The sequence below is a fragment of the Rhyacophila brunnea genome, unplaced genomic scaffold (assembly GCF_057557595.1).
Source record: "Rhyacophila brunnea isolate RB1 unplaced genomic scaffold, BYU_Rbru_1.0 scaffold_8, whole genome shotgun sequence".
Lineage (NCBI taxonomy): Eukaryota > Metazoa > Arthropoda > Insecta > Trichoptera > Rhyacophilidae > Rhyacophila > Rhyacophila brunnea.
The window spans coordinates 5,368,960-5,392,529 of NW_028233350.1; the positions used below are offsets into that span (position 1 = coordinate 5,368,960).

Below are 23,570 nucleotides of genomic sequence, written 5' to 3' on the forward strand. Positions count from 1 at the left end.
TAACTTCAAAAACTCGCAGTCGATAATACAGCAGCTGATCAAAAAGCAGATAATCATGCAGCAGTGCCTCTATATGAGGCCGATTCTGAAGAGGTTCCTCATCAGGAGATCCAACGAAAGTATCTTCGATGGCTGGTTGAATATCATGCTCGCTTGTCACATCTTAACTCTCCATCTCAACATTAATACTGCCTGAGCTACAACCCTAAAACGAATACATATTGGTTTTAATATATTTTTATTCAAAGCAAATTAGGTGTCATAATTAATTCCATACGGAGAGTGTAATGTCAAATTTTTCACTGCCTTGCTAAGTAAAAAGACAGTGTTTTGAAAAAAGTTTATTTCTAACATGAATATATAATGGTCCCTACCAAATTTAAACATTATACATTATTGTAAGTGAAAACATACTGATATTTGGATTAACATTGTGTTTTTATATACCAACGCAGAAACACTATATTTTTACATAGCAATTATCCTATTTTGTCAGCAGGCAGTTTATCTTATTATGAGACGTCATCATAATAATATATGGCAGAAATAAAAGATATTATTAATCCAGGAGCTGTGATCGAATCCGTATACATAATTAGAGAGATGAACATTCTTTTGTGGTTCGTTTATTTGAGACAAAAGTAAACACAAAAATTCATAGTCAGATTCGTCGTCATAATATAAAGTTAATATAATAATATGTGACGTATTAAATAGATAATATATGTAACAATTATATTTTTGGAATATATTACATCATTTTCAACCTGGAGCTGGAGCGCACAGTTATGAAGCAGCGACTCAACGAGTATTTATAATACTATTATGAAAAAAATGGGATTTTAACGTTTCTTGAAGCCTACCGCCGCGCCGGGGCTGCGCAAACTGACAAACCCTTCGATTGGTACTTACGTCCTGAGCCAGACGATATCCTCTCTCTAGTCATATTTTTTCTTAGTCTATGTTTGAGCAGATAATCTATTTATTATCTGTCCGAAATATTATATTAAATATACGTTTATTTCGGTGGTCATTTGGTTTTTACGTTTTGTTGTAAGATGCAAAAAAAGCAAAAGCTGCACAGTATTACATAATATAATTGTGTAAAAAAAATATTGGTATTACCACAATAGAATGGATCATTTGCTCTCACGTTAGATGTTTCGACATTATGTAATATGAAAATGTACATAGAATTTAACTGTACTTATAAAATTATTTAAAAACGGATCCAAGGGTCCAATGGATACCGGACCCACTGCATTGCGTGGTGATAAGCAATATAGTCCCGCCCTTGACTTCTTTAAGGCCCTTGGTCCCATAACATTATAATATTGTATTTGATTTGTTTTCCTTACCATCGTTTGAACCGCATTACGGTTTGTGAGCTCTAGTCGAAACTTGTGTGTATAGAATTCCCGCTTCCTTGAGTTTGCCCTATTGAATAAACAAATTGCATAGGTAAGTACTATTAATATTTACTTTTTATTTGGGATATCAGGGGATAAATTAAAACTATAGTTACTTTCAATTATTAGGCATATATATGCATATAACATGGCTGCCCGCATACATAACAAAGTTATGTATGCTATTAATGTAGGCCTAGACAACTTCCATGGCTGGCATCATGACTTATCGTGTAAAACAGCCTCAAACAGTCTGCGCTCCTCATTTTGTGGACACCCACCTCCACGCACCACCCGGTCTATTTATTTCTCATGCATGCACCGCAAGAAATATCCAAAAAACGCCTCATGCATATTGAAGATAGTAATAAATGACTATTTAATTACAATTAGAATCTGAACTATCTAAGCTAGATTATAGATTAACTTAGTTGCACTTGGAAATTTACACCACCCAGAGTTCATAATTTATTTAGCTCGACCTAATCAAAGGTGTCTTCACTGCATTTTAAATGGCATCGTTTTGAACCAATGTATCATATCTGTAAATTCACTACCTACTAGGTATAGGACAAAGATTATACACGGATACAGTAGACGACACAATCTCAGATGACGTGGCCTTATAAAACAATCATTATTCGTAGGATTTTTTATCACATTTGAATGGTCAAAGACATTTGAAAGGTCAAAGACAATCAGTATCTTTAGAATTATCTTCAAATGTGATATTCGTGCCCATTTTTTGAATAATAGATAAAATATCTAGTTCTTGTCAAATTTGGGATCACAGAGATTATAAATATAATTTTTTATCGTGTATATTTTTATTATTTAAATAGCAAACAATTTTACTAGTGGTTTTTTAAATGTGTTTAAAAATTAATAAACCTAAAAAATCTTAACACATTGCACATGGATGTTCTGAAATATGACTATATTCTAAAACATTAGATCGAGAGGTTTAAAAGAATACTATTTTATGTAATAATAATACTTTATGCAGTCATCAAATGTTTAAAATAAATATAAAGGATAATTATGCTTCAAAATTATATAAATAGATTATCTACAACGTTTAAGGAATGTCCAGACTTATGCTCTGAAAATACCATAAAATCTCCATTTTGAAGCGCACGAGGGCCGTTAATATACATTTATATTTGTACCTGTTTTAAGCAACAAGAGGCCAAATATCTTTTGGTGTCGGCGACTTCTAGATCGTCTAGTCCCAATTTCACTTCGTATATCTCTAGCGCTTGTCGATAATAGAGTTCCGCCTCTTCATATTTATCCTGAAAGTACCAGTAGTTTAAAACATTTTTATTTTGTAAATGTAGAATTGTTTGAAAACATTAAATGATAAAGTATTGACTTTGAGACAATAATAATATATAATGCCACCATAAAATACATAGATCATCGAAAATATAGAATAATTAAATATTTTCTTTTGGATTAACTAAAACCATGAATAAAATAAAGAAGTTTAGATACTTTGAGGATCAAATAAAAATTGCAAGAAGAGCTCTAAATAAAACGCGATAAATATTGTGATAGTCTTTTCGATTTTACCTTCGACGATATATTAAACAATGGCGAAAATGTCGACCGTAACAGTTTAGGACGTTTAGCGAAACTCTCATACAGACATGAAAAGTGCATATTAAGTTCGTGGTAAAATCACAAGAATACTGGAAAGACAGTGTCATTCATATAATGTGACCGCAAATACTGAGACCTAATTCGAGCAATTACGATCGAAAAAGTTGTCTTAAAACCCTTGTTTTATTTTACGACAATGTAAGATCAATGTAAATTATTGTTTGTACCTCTTTAAAGCAACATAGCGCCAAATCTCTTTTGGTGTCGGCGACTTTTCGATCGTCTGGTCCCAATTCCACTTCGTAGATATCAAGAGCTTGTCGATAGTGGCGATCCGCCTCTTCATATTTACCCTGAAAGTTGTTTAAAACATTTTTGTTATAATAATTGTAGCATTTTTTGAATTCAATAAATAATAAAGAATGGACTTTGAGACAGTTATATATTTTGGCATCATAAAATAAATTAATGGATCATGGAAAATATAGAATAATAACCATTTTTTTTTATTATTCAACGAATACTAAATTTAACAATATTAAGAATGTAACATTCTGTTAGGGTAAAAGAAAGTATGGGTCTTCAAGGCACTCTGTGACATTACAAACAATAACTTTGTATTGACCTTTGTTTCACCTCAAATAATACTTGAACTGGTCATTTCGAAAACCCCATAACTGACAGAAAGCAAATTTTTCAGGGGAGATAAAAAAACTGTGTATTTTTTTTGTTTAGTTACATACATTAAAATGAACTCCTCGAAAGATGTAGAATAATATATGGAGCTTTTACGTTCCAAAATAAATATGAAATTGTATCTAATTTATTGGCAAAATCTGTTTTAATTTCTTGTAATTGTGTTGTTTTCTAAATGAACATGTGAAATACCGTTATAATTGATTAATTTCATTGCAATATATATATTTTAATATTTGATATAGATTATACAAATTTAGTATTTCAGATAATAAGTTTACCAAAAAAATCATCAATCGTCATTTTCAGTTTTTGTGGTTTGCTTTATTCTTAAATCTTTTCGATTTTACCTTAGACGACAATATACTGAACAGTGGCCAAAATGTCGCCCGTCACAGTTTAGGACGTTTAGGTGAAACTCGCACACAGACATGAGAAGTGGATATAAAGTTTTTGGGAAAATCACAAAAACAATACTGGAAAGACAGTCACATTCTTATATGACCGTAAATACTGACACATAACTCGAGCAACTGAGATCAAAAAAAAGTCTTACATATCCTTATATTATTTTACGAAACATCGATGTACAATAAAATTGTTCGTACCTGTTTACTGTAAGCTATGGCCAACTTGTGTTTGATGTCGGCGACTATTGGATGGTCTGGTCCCAATTGCTCTTCGTAGATATCAAGCGCTTGTCGATATTGGAATTCCGCCTCTCCGTATTTAAACTGAAACATGTTTAAAATATTTATATTATAATAATACTTGTAGATGATTTTGAATACATTAATGAGAAAGAATGGACAATAATATATTATACCATTATAAAATACATATATCATGATAAACATAGAATAATAAACTGATTTTTTTTATTATTAAACGAATAAATCACCAAAATTGAGAAGGTAACATTCTGACACAATGAACTTAGTTTGAAAACACATCAAATATCAAATATAATCTTCATCGGCCATGTCTGTCCCTAAGCTGGAGCATATTATGTACTCCAAACGGCACCTCCAACAATCCCTGTCGCTCGCCAGTCTTCTTGCGACATACATATTATTATTACCAATGTATCAGGTATGTATACATAAAAATCGACGCAATCTCTATCGTCGCCGCCTACTAAATCGTCGCCATAGGATTTGTTTCCCGAATATCCATTTTTGTCAAAATCGACATTTTAATGCAGTTCAATTTCTTTTATCGAACTCTACCGAAATCATTTATAAAAACAATATATTTTTATCTAGGAACAGAGATATTTTTTTAAAAACCCGAATACGCCATGTTAAGTTACAATTACTCCGTGGTGTTCTCCCGAATGTCCAACTATTCGTACCTGAATATCCAAGTTAATTTCGGTCGAAATATATCTCTGGCTGAGTGTTTATTTCCCGAATATGACTTTAGCCAATCAAACCGCGCTCACGTCGTGCATCTCGCTCCCACATTCACGCTGTCTAGCTCTAAAACAATCACGCCCACTTTCATATTTTTCGGCCGTCCGGAGACTTCTTTCAAATTTCGTCTTATTGATATTGTTTTTAACGTTACTATTGTTTTAATAGTGAATTCATCAAATTTGAAGAAATCATTCATAGCTGATACATCACCAGTTCGCCTGAACTTACAGTAGAGTGTGGAAGTGGGTATTTTAACCTAAATAACTGCATTTTGTTTTGATAAATGACACAAAATCCCAACGGTTATATGAATTCTACAGTATGACCCGGCAACTACTATGACGTAAAAAATAATTATTATTTCAAATTATTATTAATCAAACATTGTTTGTCTTTATTTTACTTTTAATCTAGGTATTTCTATGAAAATAAAGGCGATGCTATTATTTATTTTTGAATGCGCTGATAGTTAATTTAATTTAATATGTATGTTAGTAACTATTTATTTGGTGGATATTATATACTTAGGATATTGGTACCTACCTAATATTAGCAGCCAATGGTAATTAATTTATACATGCTATTATTTTGTGTTGTTATTCCTTACAATAGTAAATATATAATATTTATTTGGTGGTTTGTAATAAGTTTAATTGTCAATTATAGAAATATATAGATATAATAATATACAGATATATATAAATAGATTTTTTTTTTTTTTGAAAAAGTATTAATATAAAATTGTTAGTAAGTACGAGTAAGTACCATCATAAAATATTGGAGAAATGACCGTGACGTCGGTTAGTAATTGAAGTAGTAGATACCTTATAATATATTTTCTCAGAAGTGATTTAAAAAAATTATGTAAGTATGTTCAATTATTAGAATGGTACATTCTTAAATCTTGTGAATTATTCGTTCAATAAAAAAATAGTTAATTACTTAAAAACTATTTTATTACTTAATCCGAAAAAAAATCGAAAAAGCGATTGCCGCATGTTATTATTACATACGAACTTGGGTAATTACGATCATTAAGTATTTAATTAGTAGAGGTAATTATTAACAATTATCGTGTAAATAAATATAATATTTGAGGCGCGTACTTTTTGACCACTCAGTAATCTGTGGGCCGTGCAGCAATACGCTACGGTCTTAAATCCCGAACGTCCATGTTTTGTCCCGAATATCCATTATTCTGAGAGAGCGCTAAAAAATTACCGAATATCCACAGTGAGTACTTGTAAATAAAATGCATTTTCTGTGCATTTAATGATTTATACCAGTATATTATTCTTGGAATCTATTCTTAGATAATGTTGCAATCATACAGTATAGAAAGAATGATTGATACATCTACTGATATTAAAATATACGACAATCAATTTTGTTTTTCGTCTCCTGTAAAATTGACATTTGGTCTATTCGGGAAACAAATCCTATAGCGACGAAATATGGATGCCTGTCTTAGGGACTTACACTTCTAAATGTGGTTCTGCATGGTTCAATATGACATTACAAACAATAACTTTGTATTGACTTTTGTTTCACTTCAAGAAATAATGATGGGTTAATTCGAGTGTCTCTTTTAGAATATTAGATAATTAGAGTTCACACCCAATTGATCGGATTACACCAACCGATTATTTTATCTATTGGGTAGGTACAGAATAAAAGGTAAACGAAAAACAACGGATTTAAAATAACACCTAATTCTTCGTCAACGCTCAATTATAATCGGTGGTCAATTTTCCGTAAATCATTTATAGGTCTACCAATATTTCTAAGCAGCAAAGTCACGAGTGTTGCCTTTTTCAGCTTATGCAGCAGGACCATACTAACATATCACAAAACTCCAATCAAAAATTGATAAATATGCTGTATCGTATTCAGACAGAAATTATCCAAGGATGTGAACTGTCAGAAGTGATGTTTTTAACACGGCCACTTATGACCAGGTTAGGTCTCAGACACATGTCGCTGCAATTTGCGTGCGTCGACGCAGGTCTTACTTGATTCCAAATGCATCCCATTTAAATCCTCATTAAAATATACAACATTCAATTGGAGATTCTACATGATAAAAGATAAAGCAATGCATGCGAACCTTACAATTATTATGAATTATTAGGTAAGTAAGTCACTTCAATTTTATAAAAATAAATATAACAAGAGTTCCTTATCCATTTGTTGCCCAAATTTTGGATACATGATATTTCGTTTTACCACACTTCTATATTGTCAAAATCTAATCGGATTTTAACAAATAAAAAAAACAATAAGCTGACACTGTATCTATAACGTCAACATGATTTTTTTTATTGACTATAGGTAATAGATAATAACAACTGATATCTCATTTTTATTCCTTCATACTTTGTGCTACAAAAATATTTCTCCCTCATCAAACTCTCGTTATTTCAATATTAACTATGACGCAATATGTAACCTAAAATTTAAAATACTGTAGTTTTTCACGTTTAAGGATTTCACGGTACCGCGGACCAATTAAGGATCACTGAAATAGTATATTATGTTGATATTTACACTCTTTCGATTTTAAGCGCTACTTATAGCAGATTTTAAAGGATTTAATCTGCATACGTGTTGTATTATCTAAAACCATGAATAAAATAAAAAAGTTGATATACTTTGAGGATCACACATATTGCGAGTAGCGCTCTAAATAAAACGCGATACATATTGTGATATACGACAATAATATATATAACAAAGGCCAAAACGTCGACCTTAACAGTTACAAATGTTTTACTGAAACTCTCACACAGACATGAAAAGTGGATATTAAATATGTGGGAAAATCAAACAATACTGGAAAGGCAGTGTCATCCATAATATATTATGACCGCAAATACTGCGAACTAATTCGAGCAACTGAGATCAAAAAGGATTTCTTAATACATATCTCCTTTTTATTTTACGTCAATCTCAGATCAATGTTCGTACCTGTTCAATGTAAGTTTCGGCCAAGTAGATTTTGGTTTCGGCGACTTTTTGATCGCCTGGTCCTAATTTGATTTCATAGATTTTGAGCGCTTGGCTACAGTGGAGTTTCGCCTTTTCATATCTACCCTGAAAGTTGTTTAAAATAGGTTTATTATATAATTGTAACATTCTTTGAATACATTAAATAAGAAAGAGTGATTTCTGAGACAATAATATATTAAACCATTATAAAATAGATCATGGCAAATATAAAAAAAAATCACACAAATTGCAAGTAGAGATTTTAATAAAACGCGATTCATGTGATTCTTTATGATTTTACCTTCGACGACAACATATAGCGATGGCCAAAACGTCGATCTTACAGTTAATGTAGGACATTTAGGTGAAACTCTCACACAGACATGAAACGTGGATAATAAGTTTATTGGAAAATCACAACAATACTGAAAAGACAGTGTCATTCATATATGACCGCAAGTACTGGGACATAATTCGAGCAATTGAGGTCAAAAAAGATTTCTTAATATTATCCTCATTTTATTTTACGACGATCTAAGATCAATGTACAATAATTGTTCGTACTGATACACCCCTGTTACAGGCGGGCTTCTCCCGGTGTAAAATAATCATTTAGTAGTCATAAGTCGAAACGTAACCCTGACCTCTAGAAACGGCTTTATAAAACATCTAATCTGATTCCTTGCTCAACTACGTAATTTTTCTTATTCATAAGTAAAGGCCTTCGTCCGGTGTGTGAAAATCACATATTGCGTGGAGGTGTAATTAAAATAAATTTAATTTAATTTAAAAAGTATAAATGATGATGGATGAAAGAGATAATTTTAAGATTAAATATAAGTACTTATTCAAATATAATAAATTTTTCCGCGCTTGCCGGCAACGTTCAAATTTCCACGCGCCTGCGCCGGGGTGGTCCTCGTGATTCGTCAAATCAAAAGCATCACGCGATAAAATTTGGCCAATCACGAGAGTCCTTTTTGCTGGACGGCGTGGGTACGCGAAATTTGGAAAAAAAAAGAAAGTTAGTGAGCGTCCCTTTTCCAACATGTACGGACCTGCGAAACTTATTGTTAAAACAAAATATGTAAACGTGTAAAGAAAATGTAAAATATAAGATAATACCAAGTTACGCACGAGACAGACGTGGTTTCATTTAATTTCTCCTCAATTTAAAATATCTCTTTTTTTGTGAATCCGGGGTTCGATCGACACCTGAGCTAGCCGCTGGAACCCCGGGTATCTCAGTACCTGTTCACGGTAAGTTATGGCCAAGTCGTTTTTGATGTCGGCGACTTTTGGATCGTCTGGTCCCAATTTCACTTCATATATCTCTAGCACTTGACGAAAGTGGCGTTTCGCCTCTTCATATTTACCCTGAAAGATGTTCAAAATATTTTATTATATTAACATTAACATTACGAAAAACTAAGTATTTGAAATAACACATAATTCTTCGTCAGCGCTCAATTATAATTCGTGGTCAAATTTCCGTAAATCATTTTAAGGTTATTAAACCAATATTTTCTAAGTAGCAAAGTCACGAGTGTTGACTTTTTCAGCTTATGCGGCAAGACTATTCTAACCTATCCTAAAATCCAATTAAAAAATGATAAAATTGCTGTATCGTATTCAGACAGTTAATTATCCCAGGATGAGAATCATCAGCGGGTTTATTCTATACACAAGGCGACTATCGACCGCTGAAGTGATAGTATTTATTACATATTTGTATTGAGATATTATAATTGCTATAATAAGTTAGCCCTCTAAGCAGTCAAAACTGTCTATCTCTCTCTAAATTTTATCACAGCCAAGTGAGGTGCTGTTAAATTATAGCACTTATTGCAACAATTACAACCAACTTATTGTAATTGTTACAATAAGTGCTAATACTTTGATACAAACCCACCCTAGTTAGCCGTTGTATTTATCACTTTATTACATTAGCGGTCGATTAGTATAGAATAGACCCACAGGAGTGACATTTTTAACACGGCCATTAATGATCGTATTAGAACTCAGACACACGACACTGCAATTTGCGTGCATCGAAGCAGGTCTTACTTGATTCCAAATGCATCTTATTAAAATCTTCAATAAGATACACAAAACTCAATTAGAGATTGTACTTCACAAAAGATAACAAACACGGAATCCACTCCGAAAAGTTATACCTATTAGTCGAATTCCTCCCTACATTTTATACTCTTTTAATTTTGTTAAATGTGCCACTCCTTACCAATGCAATTTTCTAATAATATATATTAAAAGAGTATCTACTTTACCGATTTATTGTATACACTTCGGATACATGATTTATATCGTATTACCATACTTCGACGTTGTCAAAATCTAATAGGATTAACAAATAAAAAACAATAAGCGCACACTGTATCAATAGCGTCACCAAGAAAATTTTATAAACTTTAATAGATAAGTGATAAGATAAGTTGAGAATCTCTGGTGTATGCTACTTTTTTATGTACGTGCTTTAAATTTCGAGCACTGCATACAGGACTCCACATTTTAGAGGATTTAATTTAAAAATAAAAATAAATCCATGAATAAAATATAGAAGTGGATATACTTCGAGAATCACACAAATTTCAAGTAGAGCTCTAAATAAAACGCGATACGTCATATTATGATAGTCAATTCGATTTTACCTTAGACAACAATATATTGAACGATGGCCAAAACGTTGACCTTAACAGTTTAGGATGTTTAGGTGAAACATGGTCAGTCATGACAAGTGGATATTAAGTTTGTGGGAAAATCACAACAATACTGGAAAGACAGAGTCATTCATATATGACCACAAACTGAGACCAAATTAGAGCAATTGAGATCAAAAATGATTTCTTAATATCCTTGTATTATTTTACGACAATCTAAGATCAATGTACAATAATACTTGTTCATACCTGTTCACGGTAAGTTATGGCCAACATGTTTTTGATGTCGGCGACTTTTGGATCGTCTGGACCCAATTTCACTTCGAAGATCTTTATCGTTTGTCGAAGGTGGAGTTCTGCCTCTTCATATTTACCCTGAAAGATGTTTAAAATATTTTTATTATATTAAGTATAGATTTTTTTGAATACATTAAATAAGAAAGAATGGACTTTGAGACAATCATATATTAAACCATTATGAAATAGATATATCATAGCAAATATAGAAAAAGAAACTTTTGTTGTACTATTATTAGTATTGATGACGCGTAGATGACGCAATCGATTCGATATAAAATTTAAAGGAGTCCTCGAAAAAACCTCAAATCAGTCATACAAATTATTAATTTATACCAAATTCTTCGAAACATGCGTATTTTTCACAAATTGAGTATAAATACTACCCAAAGCAGTGACGTCCCGTGGGGGTAGGCAGATTAGGCGTCACTTGGGGTCGGCAGTTACTTGAAGGTCGGCAAATCGAGGAGAATCATTTGGTATATATAGAAATAGCTAAAATTATTTTGTTTTTGCGTTGTACATAATAGCATAGTGAAAATAATAAATCTGTGTATTGCTGAATAGTACAAACCAAATGTGTCAGAAATATCAACCTAATAAGGCCTCAGCTCTGGTGATTTGGGTAAATGTCTTAGTTATATTACGTTGACTCGCTTTCTATATTTAAATAATTTAACTTTGTATGTTTTAGTGATATCTATATTTTCTGTAGTATTGTATCCACACAACACATTTCTTAAATATTGGAGAGATACAAGTATGATAAAAAATACTGTATAAAAATGGGGTGCGCTGGCGAGGGGTGGCATTTTGTCTTGGGACGTCACTGACCCAAAGCATAAGAAAATCCCTACAACTAACATCGAATATTTAAGATAACAACCACTCAAACAGACACGTAGGTACCTACTTATATTAGACTTTCACAGTAAGTTGTTTGTTATCGTATTAGTTTTTTGGGTTATCACCGCGTTTACAGCCTATTGAGGTACGCATTCTATGGCTTCAAAACCCGTCAAAAGCCTACAAAAAAAAATATTTAAAATCTTGATGTAGTACAAAAAGCGTCCATACATCAGATTATTTAAATTATAAAGCTTGGTTGATTTTGCGCATTTTTAAGTCGACCATTAGAAGAGCACTAAATATTACAAATGGCGTCTTCATCAAATTACTCTCAATGTGACAGTTCATCGTTTTATTCATCTTGCTATATTTTTAATCATAATGAATGATTTAGTCAAAAATATAACAGCATCTATCAATGGAGTGTCTAGAAAGCGAAAACAAAATAAAAATATGTGGAAAAAAGAACAGGAGCGGCGCGGCGTATTAGTTAATTAATTACATTGTGTACTCCATGCACATGCATATACCTACAGTGTGATCGCAAAAATACAGAAATATTTAGATTTAGATAATATCTAGATCACTAGTATTATGTATAATCTTTTTGTCCAATGTTGACTAGATTTTTTTTTTAAATATCGTTGCGTGTAGACTATCATTCACGTAACCTTGCCATTGTACACAGTGACAAGGATTTGTGTGTATACGCAACCATATAAATGTATTAGTAAAAGCCAGGCACTCGAATGGTTAACACACGTACGCCGTATGATTGAATTAGTAAATTCCAAGCACTCGATGGGTTTATTCACGTTTTCATTCAAAAACATCTATTCTAAATGGCAAGGTTACGCGACAGAGACTCTACTTATGTACGCGCGTTAGAAGTTATACTTCTTTGGTGTAACAAAACAAAAACAAAAGAAATACTTATGTAGAAAATACGATAAAATAATTAAAGAAAGATATTTAATACAATTAATAAAGTTTTGATTCAAAAGCATAATAAAATTAAAATGATATAATGATATTAATTTACCTATACACAATTAAATTATTGTTACACAATTAAACAATATAAAAAACAAAAACAAAACAAATAAGTAGAAAATACGATAAAATAATAAATTGAAGAAAGATATTTAATACAATTAATAAAGTTTTGATTAAGGAGGGACATGCTTAGCGTACGTCAAAATGGAGCTTTTATGCTATTTTCAAAGCATGATCCTGGACATTCCTTAAACGTTGTAGATAATCTATTTACATAATTATAAAGCCTTATTATCCTTTATATTTATTTTAAACATTTGATGACTGCATAAAGTATTTTTATTCCATAAAATAGTATTCTTTTAAACCTCTCGCTCTAATGTTTTAGAATATAGTCATATTTCAGTACGTCCATGTGAAGTGGAATATTTATTAATTTTTTAAAGCATTTATAAAACCATTAGTAAACTTTATGTCGACTGTATTATACTTAGTGAAATATTTACAATAAAAAATTATATTGATAATCTCTGTGATCGCAAATTTGACAAGAATTAGGCATTTTATTATTCAAAAAATGGGCAAGATTTACACAGTAAAAGATACTTTTAAAAATACTGATTATAAGCTATGTCTTTGACCATTCAAATGTGATAAACGTTCTACGAATAATGTTTGCTTTATAATAATTATTGACCTAAGAATAAGCTAGCATTTTTTTAAAATACACCCTTTCTATTGGAATTTCCCAGTGGCTAAGCTACAACATACGGCCGTAGCCATAAATTGACAAACGATAAATAAAGTAGGGAGTAAGATCATGGTAACACACGTGTTTGAACATGTACCTAACCGAAAATTTCTTCTTTGGCCATTAAAAAAGTCTTATCGTTTTCTTTTGTTGTAATGTATAAACCTTCAATACTTGTTACCTGTGACAAAGCGACATAAACTAATGACAATGGATGTTTTTTATCGTATTCATAAACTATTTTGGGGCACGTGCTCCCTTGTGATTTATGAATAGTCGTTGTACATGCGAAAACTAGAGGTAAATGTGAACGCTTAACGTTAATAGTTTTAGAGCAATAGTTGAAGATCTCCGTCTGATAGGCACTGCTGTTTTACTAATCTGAATTGCAGCTACATGCCTAGCAACTTTTTGTCGGATTTTTTGGCCAATCTTCAGTGAGTCCGGGAATCAAGCCACACAACTTTGTAGTCTATAAAGTGGCATACGTTCTGCTGCTGTCATGGCTTTTTGAATTCGTACAGAAAATCCTGGCTGAGGTTGAACTGCATTTTCAGATTTTTTTCGCAATCGATAGTGATAATGGCCAACACGTCAACCTTAACAATTCAGGTCGTTTAGGTGAAACTCTCACACATACATGACAAGTGGTTATTATGTTTGTGGGAAAATCACAACAATACTGGAAAGATAGTGGCATTCATATTATATGACCTCAAATATTGAGGCCTAATTCGAGCAAATGTAATCAAAAAAGATTCTTAATATCATTATTTACTTCACGATAATCTAAGATCAATATACATTATTATTTGTACCTCTTTGATGCAACATAAGGCCAAATCTTTTCTGGTGTCGGCGACTTTTGGATTGTCTGGTCCCAATTTCACTCCATAAATCTTCAGCGCTTGTCGATTGTAGAGTTCCGCCTCTTCATATTTACCCTGAAAGATGTTTTAAATATTTGTATTATAATAATTGTAGACTTCTTTGAATACATTTTATGAGAAAGACTGGACTTTGAGACAATAATGTATTAAACCATTATAAACAACATAATATATCATGGTAAATATAGAATAAATGTGTGTGAGTCAGAGTATGGACCTAATAGATTGAGCAAGTGGCTGACATCCATTTCTCGTAAAACACAAAATCTGTTTATACAAATTAGGATCGGACACGATCAAAAAAATAAATAAAATAGAATATTCTTCATCGGCCATGTCTGTCCCTTAGATGGAGCATATGGACACCACACGGCTCCTCCAAGAATACTTGTCGCTCGCCAGTTTTTTTGCGACATAGGTACATATTATTATAATTATGTATCAGGTGCGCAAAACTCGACGTAATCTCAGATGTCGCCGCCAACTAAATATGGAAGCCTATCTTAGGGACAGACACTTATAACTATGGTTCTGCATGGCACTCTACGACATTGCAAACATTAACTTTGTATTGAATTTTGTTTCACTTCAAATTTTCGAGTGTCTCTTTTAGAATTTTAGTTAATTAGAATTCACACCCAATTGAACGCGTTACACCAACCAATTATTATGTTGTCCATTATGTAGGTAGGTACTAGATAAAAAGTAAACGAAAAACTACGGGTTTAAAAAAAACACCTCCTTCTTCGTCAGCTCTCAATTTTATAATCGGTGATCAATATTTCGTGAATCATTTATAGGACTACTAGGTAATATTTCTAAGTAGCAAATTCACGAGTATTGCCTTTTTCAGCTTAAGAAACCAGGATTATTCTAACCTATCACTGAATTCTAAAAAAAAGTGATAATTAACGTGCTGTATCGTATTCAGACAGTTAATTATCCCAGAATGTGAACCGTAAGAACGTAAGCACGGCCTCTCATGACTGTCTTAAGGCTAAGACACACGACACTGCAATTTGCGTGCGTCGACGCATGTCTTACTTGATTCCAAATGCATCCCATAAGATTTTACGCTAATCTAAGATAAATGTACATTGTTATTTGTACCTTTTTGAAGCAACATAATGCCAAATCTTTTCTGGTGTCGGCGACTTTAAGATCATCTGCTCCCAATTTCACTTCGTAGATCTTCAGCGCTTGTTGATTGTAGAGTTCCGCCTCTTCATGTTTACCCTGAAAGGTGTTTTAAATATTTTTATTATATTAATTATTTGTATTATTATTATTATTATTATTATGTACCTAAGTTTCTATCATTTTTATAATATTGTGTATTAAAAGACCTTATCCATTTATTGCCTACACATCGGAATCGTGACTATTACCACACTTCCAAGTTGTCAAAATATAATACGTTTAAAAAATTAAAAAAACAATCAGCTCTCACTGTATCTTCAACGTCACCATGAAAATTTTATAAACTTTAATAGTAATGAAAAACTGATACCTATCTCATTTTTATTCCTTCATTCCATGTTGCTTCAAAAATATTCCTACCTCGTAAAACTCTCGTTATTTAAATATTAACTATGACGCAATGATAATATCTAACGGTAGTTTTTTATATTTAAGGATTTTATATTTCTGTGGACCAGTTGAGAATCACTGGTATATGCTATGTTGATATGTACGCGCTTTCCATTTCGAGCGCTGCATAAAGCACTCCGCATTTTAATGGATTTTATATGCATACGTTTAGATGAATAAAATAAAATAAATTGATATACTTCGAGGATCACACAAATAATTGCAAATAGAGCTCTAAATAAAACGCGATACGTGACGTAATAGTCATTTCAATTTTACCATCGACGACATAATATTGAACAAAGGCCGAAACGTCGACCTTGACAGTTTGGACGTTTAGGTGAAACTGTCACACAGATGATAAGTGGAAATTAAGTTTGTGGGAAAATCACAACAATAGAGTCATTCATATCGGGGGTCTAGGATCATAAGGGCGAAACTACAAAAATGGCTGTTTTGAGTTAAATATTGCATTGTCTTGCTAGAACGCAGTTCTATCATATGTAAAAAGATGAAACTCGTACTTATAGCGGTTTGCCAGATATTACTTGGCGTATCTACAAATCCACATGGAATTTTAATGTCATATGGGTGAATGTCCTCTAACACCTGTGTGACTCTGACATTAATGCCGATTAATCAAAGACACTTCGACGTAAGCGGCGTTTCGCCTTTATGTCACTGACATAAAGTTTAGTTTATGGATGTTTCGTAATTTTTAGTTTGGCGTAAGTTGTTCATATTTGCATATCAACAATTTTTTGGAGAGGTCATGATTGTGGATATCTTTAAACAGAACCAACGTACAAGCATGCGAAGTAAGTAATTATTTATGTATATTTAAGTTATGTTATTTCGACTCCTAACCGGTCAAATTGTTTTTAAATGTAATCTGATTAAATATTTATATACTTACAGCATCATGTTTTTGCAGATCGAAATACAGAATTGGAAGATGAAGAACTGAATGTTTTGAACTCAAATCATGTACCAGATAATACACCGACTAATGATTATAATTTCAAGGAGAATAACTCTGATAAACAGTTAACAGTGATGAAATATTATAATGAATTGTTCATTTGTTCAGATATGGCTTTATCTACTAGCTGATTGTATTAAAAATACGATTTTTTTTCTCAGACATGCATATTATCATCTTAGAAGTTACTTCGTGGTTGCAGAGCTCAAGATAATATTTTCGAGAGTTTCTCCCTGATACGTTACCAGGATGGCCAGCAAAATGACTAATGGAAAATAATGCAGAATATTCACTCATCATAAAAGACAGAATTGAACTCTATTATGTATTATGTAATTAATATTTTATATTTTTTTTAGAAAACCGGACTCAAAACATCTGTCTTTTATATCAAAAATACTATTTCTTTTCTTAGACGTGCACATCATCCCAAAATTTACTTTGTAGTTGAATAGTGAAACAGGATTTTTTGAAGAGATTAGAGAACAATTATTATTGTCAGTAGAAAATATATTAGAACCTACGCATGAACCACCATTATATGCTGAATTTAACCATGGTATATACTTCATAATATTATATTATGAACACAGATAAAAGTGAGTTAATTTATCGATTCCCTGTAGAACAAACTCATTTACAGCATCTCAGGAATTACTACGTGTTTGAATAGCTCAACCGGTTTTTTGGTGTAATGTAATGGATGCCCAGAAGAAATTACAATAAGAAATGATGTCGGTGATGTTCGATAATGTTCAATTCAGAAATAAAATTGTGTTTTTGATGAGTTAAATAGTAAACGAACACGTATTGCTAAGCCCTACGAATGCAAAAGAAATAAACATATAACTAATAGACAAAACGGAATGTCATATGTTTCAGTTACAGGTAAGCAAATTGAAGGAAGTTATTTAAAGCCCAAAGACTGTTCTAAATGTCCCAGAAAGTGCAATGAGAATTTTACCGAAACGTACGGCAGACAATGTTGAATTCATATTGGTCTTTAGGCGATATTGAAAAACAAAGACCGGATGGTGCCACAAGATGTTCATTATAAAACATAGTCGTTCCCAAAAATTCCGAGAGTTAATCAAATGTTCTTTGAATCCGGGCGCTCGCAAATGAAATGAGATTCCGTTCATGCGAGAATCGAAAACTAAAGCATTTGGATATAAATACCATCCATCCGCATGGTACTCTGCTGTTCAGATGGCACACAAAAAATACAATCTAACTGAGATGGATCAACAAGATTTTCTTGATTTTTCTGAATTACAAAAATGCATATAAGAAATATAGAATAAAATAAAAAAGAATAAAAATAAGAAGATTGATGCGGATGGAGAAAGTGTTATACGATTCATACGGATTGATACGGATGGAGAAAATATGGATTTGACGAGCCATTCAAAATGCTCCAAGTCATACGAAGAGAAACCAGAATAATTAACCATTCATCTTTTCGACTCCAGCCTAAATATAACGCAGCACTTTCCCTCACTGCGAAAAAGATATCAATGGGCATTATTCAGGAACAATATCATTATTTTTACAATTCCTTAAAGTTGTCAAATCTTGAAAATAATTAGGAAAACATGGATGAAGAAGATGCATAACAAAATTATGTATATAGTTAGATTTAGGAATAGAATTTGATGAAAGATATTTCGCCTATGTTTTGTATTATCTATATTGTATTATGAACAAATATTTACCAGTAACTTTATTTGAAAATATTTTGAGAGACAAAAGGGCGAATGTCTCCCATTAATTATATTTTATTTTTTTCCCATCTAACTAATGTCTAAAATGACGATATTGATGCTCTACATTACTCTTATGAATATGTTACAATAGCTTTAATTTTTTTTTTTTGTATTTTTACGGTGTGAAATTGTTTTTTTTAACAATAAAAACTATTTTACCCTATTTTCCCATTTATCTCAGTACAGTGTTTTTGTAGTTTCGCCCTTATGATCCTATATGACCGCAAATACTGACACCTAAATCGAGCAATTGAGATCAAAAAAGATTTCTTAATATCCTTAAGTTATTTTACGACAATCTAAGATCTATGTACAATGTTCTTACCTGTTCACGGCAAGTTAAGGCCAAAACGTTTTTGATGTCGGCGACTTTTGGATTGTCTGGTCCTAATTTCACTGTGTAGCCCTCTAGCGCATGTTGAAAGTGGAGTTCTGCCTCTTCATATTTACCCTGAAAGATGATAAAAATATTTTAATTAGGTATATTAATAATTAATTGTAGAATTTTTTGAATATATTTAATGTGAAAGAATGGACTTTGTGAATTAATAATATTTTTTTTTTTTTTCGACCATGTCCGATCCTGATAGGATCATATGGGCCTCCACAGAGTGGAGGTTTGTATTGACAGATTTTGTTTTTTACGAGAAATGGATGTCAGCCACTTGCTCAACCTATTAGGTCCATACCCTGACACACACAAATTGAAAAACAATTTTTGTACTTGCCAGACCCAGGATTCGAACCTGGGACCCACGGCTTTGTAGTCCAACGCTTATGCCGCGCGGCCACCGTGGGCGAATTAATAATATAATATTACATTAAACCATTATAAAATAGATATATCATCGCAAATATAGAAAAAGAAACTGATTTTTTTATAATTTAACGCAATAATTCACCAAAATTGAGAATGTAACATTCTGACACAATGAAAATAGTTAAGTTAAATAAAATAATTAAGTTAAATAGGGCCGGTTCATTTAAAATAATGTATGTATAATGTCTTTATGTGGACAGAGGCCTTGGATGTCGGGGATTGCTGAGAGGAGTGTGGTCAACCAGTTGAAAAGGCTGTTTAACAGTCAAATCATCCGGGTCACGATGAGGTCATGACGAAAAAGAAGAACAACAGCCACATGCGTATTGACCTCGGGTAGACGACGTGTAGATCAGTTCTTCTCAAACTTGGGGGCCCGGCCCCCCAGGGGGCCGTGGAGCTCCTGCCAGGAAGCCGCGAAATATGTTAGTATTTGAAAAAACAAAAATTATAACGTAATCACTGGACGATACCTGATAAATATCATCTACAATATGGATAAGAATTGTAGAACTTCGTAATAAACTTCGCCTCCTTCTTCCCACTTTAGTGATGATGATGATGATGCTGATTTAGTGATAGTGAAAATGGATGTGTTTTGCTTCATATTTGGCGGATTTATCTATAAAGTCACAATGATGACGTCTAATTTTTATTACTTCATTACTTGTTGCTACAAAAATGTTCCTCCCTCGTAAAACTTTCGTTATTTTAATATTAACTATGACGCAATATCTAACATAAAATTTGAAAATACTGAAGCTTTAATGTTTAAGAAGTTCAGGGTCCCGAAGACTAGTTGGGAATCACTATATGCTACGTTGATATCTACGCGCTTTCCATTTTAAATGCTGCATACAGGACTACTGAGGGGATTTAATCTGCATATGTGTTAGTTTTAACTAAAACCTTGAACAAAATAAAGAAGTTGATATACCTCGTTCGAGGATCGCACAAATTGTAAGAAGAGCCCTAAATAAAACGCGATTCATATTGTGATAGTCTTTTCGATTTTACCTTTGACGACAATAATATTGACCTAAACGCCAACCTTAACAATTTAGGACGCTTAGGTGAAACCATAGCCACTCTCACACACATAAAAAGTGGATATTAAGTTTGTGGAAAGATCATAATAATACTGGAAAGACAGTGTCATTCATATATTACTGTAAATACTAAGACCTAATTCAAGCAACAGAGATCAAAAAAGATTTCTTATTATCAGTATTTTATTTTACGACATTCTAAGATCAATGTATATTATTAATTGTACCTGTTTGAAGCAACATAAGGCCAAATTTTTTTTGGTGTCGGCGGCTTTTGGATCGTCTGGTTTCAAATTCACTCCGTAAATCTGTAGCGCTTGTCGATAGTGGAGTTCTGCCTCTTCATATTTACCCTGAAAGATTTTTAAAATATTTGTATTATAATTATTGTAGAATTTTTTGAATACATTAAATGAGAAAGAATGGGCTTACAATATAGACAATGATATAATAACCCATTATAAAATACATATATCATGGCAAATATAGAATAATGAACTGATTTGTTTATTATCTAACTAATAATTCAGCAAAATTGAGAATGTGACATTGTGACACAATGAACAAAGTTTGAAAAGGACCCTATTTTGACAATATATAAAATAGCGTCCACCGAAACTCACCCTCACGCAAGTGGAATATATTAACGCCCGAAGAAATTTTGTTGAACATAGTTATCGCCCTTCCAATTGGCATTACCAGTGGCAGGTTGGTTCTGCACCTTGGGAGAATAAACAACTGATGTTCTCTATTTCAAAGATAGTTATCAGGGACACACAGGTCAACACTGCCAGTTTTTATTTTTACTTCGTATAAGTCGAAAAAATACGTACCTAAATAAAGATCTCATCTAAATTGCAGACTGCCGTATGTAAGCATACCTAAAAGAAAGTCTGTTGGACAAAGCCACGGATAGTATCCATACAACCTCAAGTAAAGGAGTCTCAAAAATTTCTTCTGAACCCTCTCCACTATAAGGTAATACTTCAACTGATGCGGTGCCCAAACAATAAACCCACTCTTAAGCCTGCTTCGTAGTGAAGAATTAATCAAAAGTTTTAATACCGTAACATCCGAAGAGACCCGAGAAGTACGTAAGACGAAGCCCAACATTAGTAGCGCCTTTTTACAAAATTATAGCTATATGGCCACTTAATGACAGCTTACTCTCAAACGTAATGCCAAGATCCCTTACAGATGGTATTCGCAAAAGAACTCTTTCATGCATCGTATATTGGAAAAATAATATTCGCGAGGCTCTGGTAAACGATAAAAAATTGCATTTTTCAATATTGAAGTCCATCTTTTTACGCCTGTTTGTGTGGCCACCACCTAAGTATAGATAGGTATCTGAGGGACTAACCCTTGCAATTATAGTTCTGCATGGCACTCTATGATACTACAGACAATAACTTTGAATTGCCTTCAATTTCACCTCAAATTATCTTTATTAATTTGAATGCCTATTTTAGAATTTTAGACAATTGTAGTTCACACCCAATTGAACGAGTTATACCAACTGATACACCCCTGTTACAGGCGGGCTTCTCCCGGTGTAAAATAATCATTTAGTAGCTATAAGTCGAAACGTAACCCTGACCTCTAGAAACGGCTTCATAAAACATCTAATCTGATTCCTTGCTCAACCACGTAAGTATTTATTATTCATAGGTAAAGGCCTTCGTCCGGTGTGTGAAAATCGCATATTGGGCGGAGGTGTAATTAAGATAAATTTAATTTAATTTAAAAAGTATAAATGATGATGGATGAAAGCGATAATTTTAAGACTAAATATAAGTATTTAAATATAATAAATTTTGCCGCGCATTGTGCGTGAAATCCTCGCGCGCCGGCGCCAGGGTCAGGCTCGTGATTCGCCGAATCAAAGATCACGCGATAAAATTTGGCCAATCACGAGAGTCCTTTTTGCTGGACGGCGTCGGTACGCGAAATTTAAAAAGAAAAAAAAAATAGTAAGCGTCCCCTTTCCGACATATACGGACCTGCGTAACTAATTATAAAAAACCTAAACATGTAAAGAAAGTGTAAAATATAAGGAATACCAAGTTACACGAGACACGTGGTTTTATTTAATTCCACCCTCAAATATATCGTACTTTTTTTTTGTGAATCCGGGGTTCGATGGACACCTGAGCTAGCCGCTGGAACCCCGGGGATCTCAATGGCGCCCAAGCAACATGAGGCGTGAAGAATCGCATTAATTCTTCCGAACCCGCGAACGCTAAATAAAAGTTTGAGATCACATACTGTGTATTAAATGTTAACGAGATCCAGGAGCCGGAACAACCAAGAAATGGCTAACGAAAAAGCGGATTCCGACGTGACCCTCATCGAAGAAGAAGTGCTGTCTCCAACATCAAACCGGGAGAGCCCTCCTCTGGTGTTCGAAATGAGGCCGCACGAGGATGTGAATTTTCCGACTGTAGCGTCATCAACAGCCCTGAAGCCTACGTCAGAAGCAGTGCCGGTCATACCACAATTGTATCAACCTTGGGGCTTGAAGCCGGAGCTTGAAGTCTTCTACACGGGACACCCACTATATCAGGTGTCAGATTTTATCAAAGGGTGTGAGGCGTACTTCGCCGCAGCTAAGAGCCCGCCCGAAAGTTGGACAGGACTCGCACTAAATAGATTAAGAGATGAGGCAAAAATATGGGGGAAGACGATATCTTCGAATACCTGCTGGCAGTCATTTATTCATCTGCTGCGCCAGCAATTCGAATCGTCCCTCAAACGTCGCCAACAACGGACGGAACTACAAAACT

The 23,570-nt window shown here is 33.1% G+C and overlaps 1 protein-coding gene and 1 pseudogene across 1 annotated transcript; both read right to left on the reverse strand.

The window, feature by feature from the left end:
- LOC147063841 (uncharacterized) overlaps nucleotides 1-23,570 on the reverse strand; it is a 231,559-nt pseudogene that overhangs the window by 21,912 nt on the left and 186,077 nt on the right.
- On the reverse strand, nucleotides 2,227-22,012 carry LOC147063842 (uncharacterized). The gene is made up of 11 exons (XM_085959053.1): nucleotides 21,980-22,012; nucleotides 21,012-21,137; nucleotides 19,241-19,366; nucleotides 15,688-15,813; nucleotides 14,506-14,631; nucleotides 11,044-11,169; nucleotides 9,368-9,493; nucleotides 8,096-8,221; nucleotides 4,319-4,444; nucleotides 3,242-3,367; nucleotides 2,227-2,704 (listed from the first exon to the last, which is right to left on the reverse strand). The coding sequence occupies exons 1-11, from the start codon at nucleotides 22,010-22,012 to the stop codon at nucleotides 2,567-2,569; spliced, it is 1,305 nt and encodes a 434-aa protein (XP_085815179.1). The 3' UTR covers nucleotides 2,227-2,566.

Coding starts and splice junctions, on each gene's coding strand:
- LOC147063842 (XM_085959053.1), bottom strand. CDS start 22,012: ATGCATGAAAGAGTTCTTTTGCGAATACCATCT. Junction 21,138..21,979: donor TTCTTTTGCGAATACCATCT/GTAAGGGATCTT, acceptor AAAATCTTTCAG/GGTAAATATGAAGAGGCAGA. Junction 3,368..4,318: donor CCATAGCTTACAGTAAACAG/GTACGAACAATT, acceptor AACAACTTTCAG/GGTAAATATGAAGAGGCGGA.